The sequence below is a fragment of the Aulonocara stuartgranti genome (genome assembly GCF_965226115.1).
Source record: "Aulonocara stuartgranti genome assembly, chromosome: 13".
Classification (NCBI taxonomy): domain Eukaryota; kingdom Metazoa; phylum Chordata; class Actinopteri; order Cichliformes; family Cichlidae; genus Aulonocara; species Aulonocara stuartgranti.
Genome location: NC_138949.1, coordinates 13,706,913 through 13,710,320, shown reverse-complemented (window position 1 = coordinate 13,710,320; position 3,408 = coordinate 13,706,913). Strand labels below are relative to the sequence as shown.

The 3,408-nt window shown below is 42.9% G+C and overlaps 1 protein-coding gene across 2 annotated transcripts; it reads left to right on the top strand.

The window, feature by feature from the left end:
- The first annotated feature begins 691 nt into the window (after nt 1–691).
- On the top strand, nt 692–3,201 carry LOC309719841 (uncharacterized protein). Of its 2 annotated transcripts, XM_082556224.1 has the most exons (4): nt 701–1,589; nt 1,734–2,016; nt 2,144–2,326; nt 2,577–2,748. In XM_082556224.1, exons 1-4 carry the CDS (start codon nt 1,228–1,230, stop codon nt 2,667–2,669), a joined length of 921 nt encoding a protein of 306 aa, XP_082412350.1. In that variant the 5' UTR covers nt 701–1,227; the 3' UTR covers nt 2,670–2,748. The 2 variants fall into 2 exon arrangements, with proteins under 2 accessions (XP_082412349.1, XP_082412350.1); XM_082556223.1 differs by having other exon boundaries at nt 692–1,589; nt 2,144–3,201.
- Nucleotides 3,202–3,408: the final 207 nt, after the last annotated feature.

The following is a 3,408-nucleotide window of genomic DNA, read 5'->3' as shown; positions in this document are numbered from 1 at the left end:
ATGTGCAGGGAAGAAGCCAAGGTCCCTAAAGTCATCAGAAATTTCAGACTGCATACAAGACTTTAAAAATTTTCCACTTCATATAATAGCATAGTCAAAAAAAGTTACCTTTGGTCTGAATATTTCACTCAGTGTGCACAATAGCTTCAGGGAGACGCTTGACCAAAACATATGAGACATTATGAATTAAAGATTAATTATAATTGCCACCAGCAGCACAGGGTTGTAGAACATAATAGTAGATGTAGTCCCTTTGTACTACTAAGAAAAATTATATATGCAATCATGATATAAAGCTACAATTTGTACTGAAGTGAGGGGGTTATGAATTCATTTGTCTTGCAGCCTGAAGAAAGAAACTGCTCTGAAGTGTGGCAGAACAGCAGCAGGTACTTCTGTGTCACTTGCCAGATGGCAGAAGGGTGAACAGACAGCAGTCGGTGTGGGTATTGTGTTTTAGTATCCTTTGGGCTCTACATGTACACCTCATCCCACCTCACATCTGCTGGACTAGTGGAGGCCATGTGCTGTGGGGTTTAGTCACCCTCTGCAGAGCCTCCTGGTCTTAGGCCACTCATATACCACACCAATTTGTGATGGGCACACTTAGGATATCTTCTGTTGCCCCTCTGTAAAAGAACTTGGCACTGTCATTTAGTTCTTCTTTGTTTTCCTTCAGAAAGAGCAGCAGTTTCTGAACTTTCTTTTCCCGAGGTGAAATTTGTCTCTGTTATCAATAAATTGATAAGGAGGTTTCCAAAGAAAAGTTTAAAAGGAAACTGCAAACCGAAGCTGGACACAGTTCCAAAATTTTGAGGAGCATGCCAGCTAAGCCTAATATTAATATTACAGTTTTTCTCGATTGCTTAAACACTATAACCAGGCCTCTAAACTAAAATTTCAAAACCGTAACGCTATTGGTCAAAAAGCACACCCATTTCCCTGAACTATAAACACTATTCCCTGCTTTGACACATGACTCAAATTTGGTGAACTGTTACTGCAAAACTCTACACACAAATCCCTACATTTTACAGTGCTTACACCATGTAGTCATTTAGAAAGCACTAGCATGCAATAATGTTAACTTAAGTCAGCATAGCTTGAGCTCAATTAGCACACAATTAACCAGGTGGAAACACTAGGAGTCAAAATTTAGCACACACCAATCAGAACCTGCGATGGATAGATAAAAGGGCCAAAGTCAGCTCATTCAGGTTTGAAACAATGGATCCAAAGAGATGCAAAGGAAGAGGACGTGGTGGAGAAAGAGGACGTGGTGAAGGAGGAGGACGTGGTGGAAGAGGAGGAGGAGGTGGTCTAGGACAACAGGAAGGTGGTGGAGGAGGAGGGAGAGGTGGAGGAGGAGGAGGACGTGGTGAAGGAGGTGGAGGTGGAGAACGACGGCGACAAGGAAAGGGAAGAGCAAGGGCACGAAGACAGTCAGTCTCGGATGAAATTCGAGCCACTTTAGTTGACCATGTCCTTGTCCATGGGATGACTATGAGGGAGGCTGGGCAACGAGTACAACCAAATTTGAGTCGCTTCACTGTTGCCTCCATCATCAGAACCTTCAGGGAGGAAAACAGGTAGGTGTACTTGCAGTAAGACTGCTTTGTACAGTAACTTGTAAGTTACTGAACTTATGTGTCTTGAGTTTCAGTATGTTTCCATTATTTTCCTGTAAAATGAATGTGTGACAGTTACAGTAATGAGTGCTTCTATTTTTGTAGGACACAGAGACGACCACCTGGTGGAGGCAGGTTAAGGCTTTTGTCGGAGGAGCAAGAGAGGGAACTTGTAAACATGGTAATTGCAAATAATGTAATCCGCCTGCAAGAGATTCAAAGGAGAGTGATTGAGGATGATCATCTTTTTCGAGGCATAAATGCCATCAGCCTCTCCACAATTGACCGCATCCTCCGAAAGAATCAATTCCGGATGAAACAGGCATACCGAGTCCCTTTCGAACGAAACTCTGACAGAGTGAAGAACCAACGTGTGGAATATGTTCAGGTATGAGTTTTGATACTGTATAAAGTATTGTGTACCATCACAGCATGGCAGTTTATGCTGCCATTTCAGCACTCTTGAACTGTGGTTCAGGGTACCGATTGACTCTACTGTGTTATGTGTTTTGCAGAGAATCTTTGAGATTGAAGGACGGCCTGTTCCCCATGAAATAATCTTTGTGGATGAGGCAGGTTTTAACCTGACCAAAAGAAGGAAAAGGGGGAGGAACATAATTGGCCATCGGGCTATTGTAAATGTCCCTGGTCAGCGTGGGGGGAATGTCACTATGTGCGCAGCCATCAGCCAACGAGGGGTACTCCACCACCATGCCGTACTAGGACCCTATAACACTATGCTTCTCCTTGCTTTTCTTGATGGTTTAAGACAACATATGTTCCAGCTGGACTACAGGGAACCAGCACAGCCAGAGCAGCCTCACTACGTTGTTGTGTGGGATAACGTCAGCTTCCATTGCGCTGCTCTGGTTCGTGACTGGTTTACCAATAACCCAAGGTTTTCTAATATCTTTCTGCCTGCATACTCTCCCTTTCTAAACCCGATAGAGGAGTTATTTTCGGCATGGCGGTGGAAAGTGTATGACCGAGAACCTTATGTCCGTGTTCACCTCCTTCAGGCCATGGAAGAGGCCTGCCTAGACATATCAGTAGATGCATGCCAGGGGTGGATCAGGCATGCAACAGGATTTTACCCCCGCTGCCTGGCTGGGGCCAATATAGCCTGTGATGTGGATGAGATTCTCTGGCCTGACCCAGACCAAAGACAAGATGCTGAGGTGGGATAATGTTTCTGGTGTGTGTTGTACTGTATAGTACATGAATGACAATGTGCCACTGTACATACATTGGTTGCGTCTTTTGTGTTTATCATGTGACAAGGGTTTTGAAGGGGAGAACCATAAGCAACCTATTTGTTTTGGAACTATTGTTTTGAATTAATTGTACCAGTGTGCAAAACTCTGTTGTAGTGTGTGTGTTTTTGAGGGCTTGTGTTTGATGTCTGAGGGCAAAGTTTGGTTTTTCAGCAGGAGTGAATAGTTTTGGGTGTAGAGCTTCATTTTGACCTGGAAATAGGATGTTTGGGGAATTGAGTGAGAGGTTATGGATTTGTGTTTACTGTTGTGAGGATATGAGGCGTAGTTTCAAGAAATGTGTTTTAGCAATCGAGAAAAACTGTAATAACAACTTAGATTTGTATAGCACCTTTCAAGAAACCCAAGGGCGCCTTACAAAAGAGTAAAAGAGGATAATAATTTAAACCAATCTTTTTTTTCAGTATAATTATGAGGTGCAGCTTGAGCTCCTGCTTTATTTGTGATTTTGCACACTTTAACTGAAATGAAAAGTCTCTAATTTTTATAGTAATTTCATTTTAATG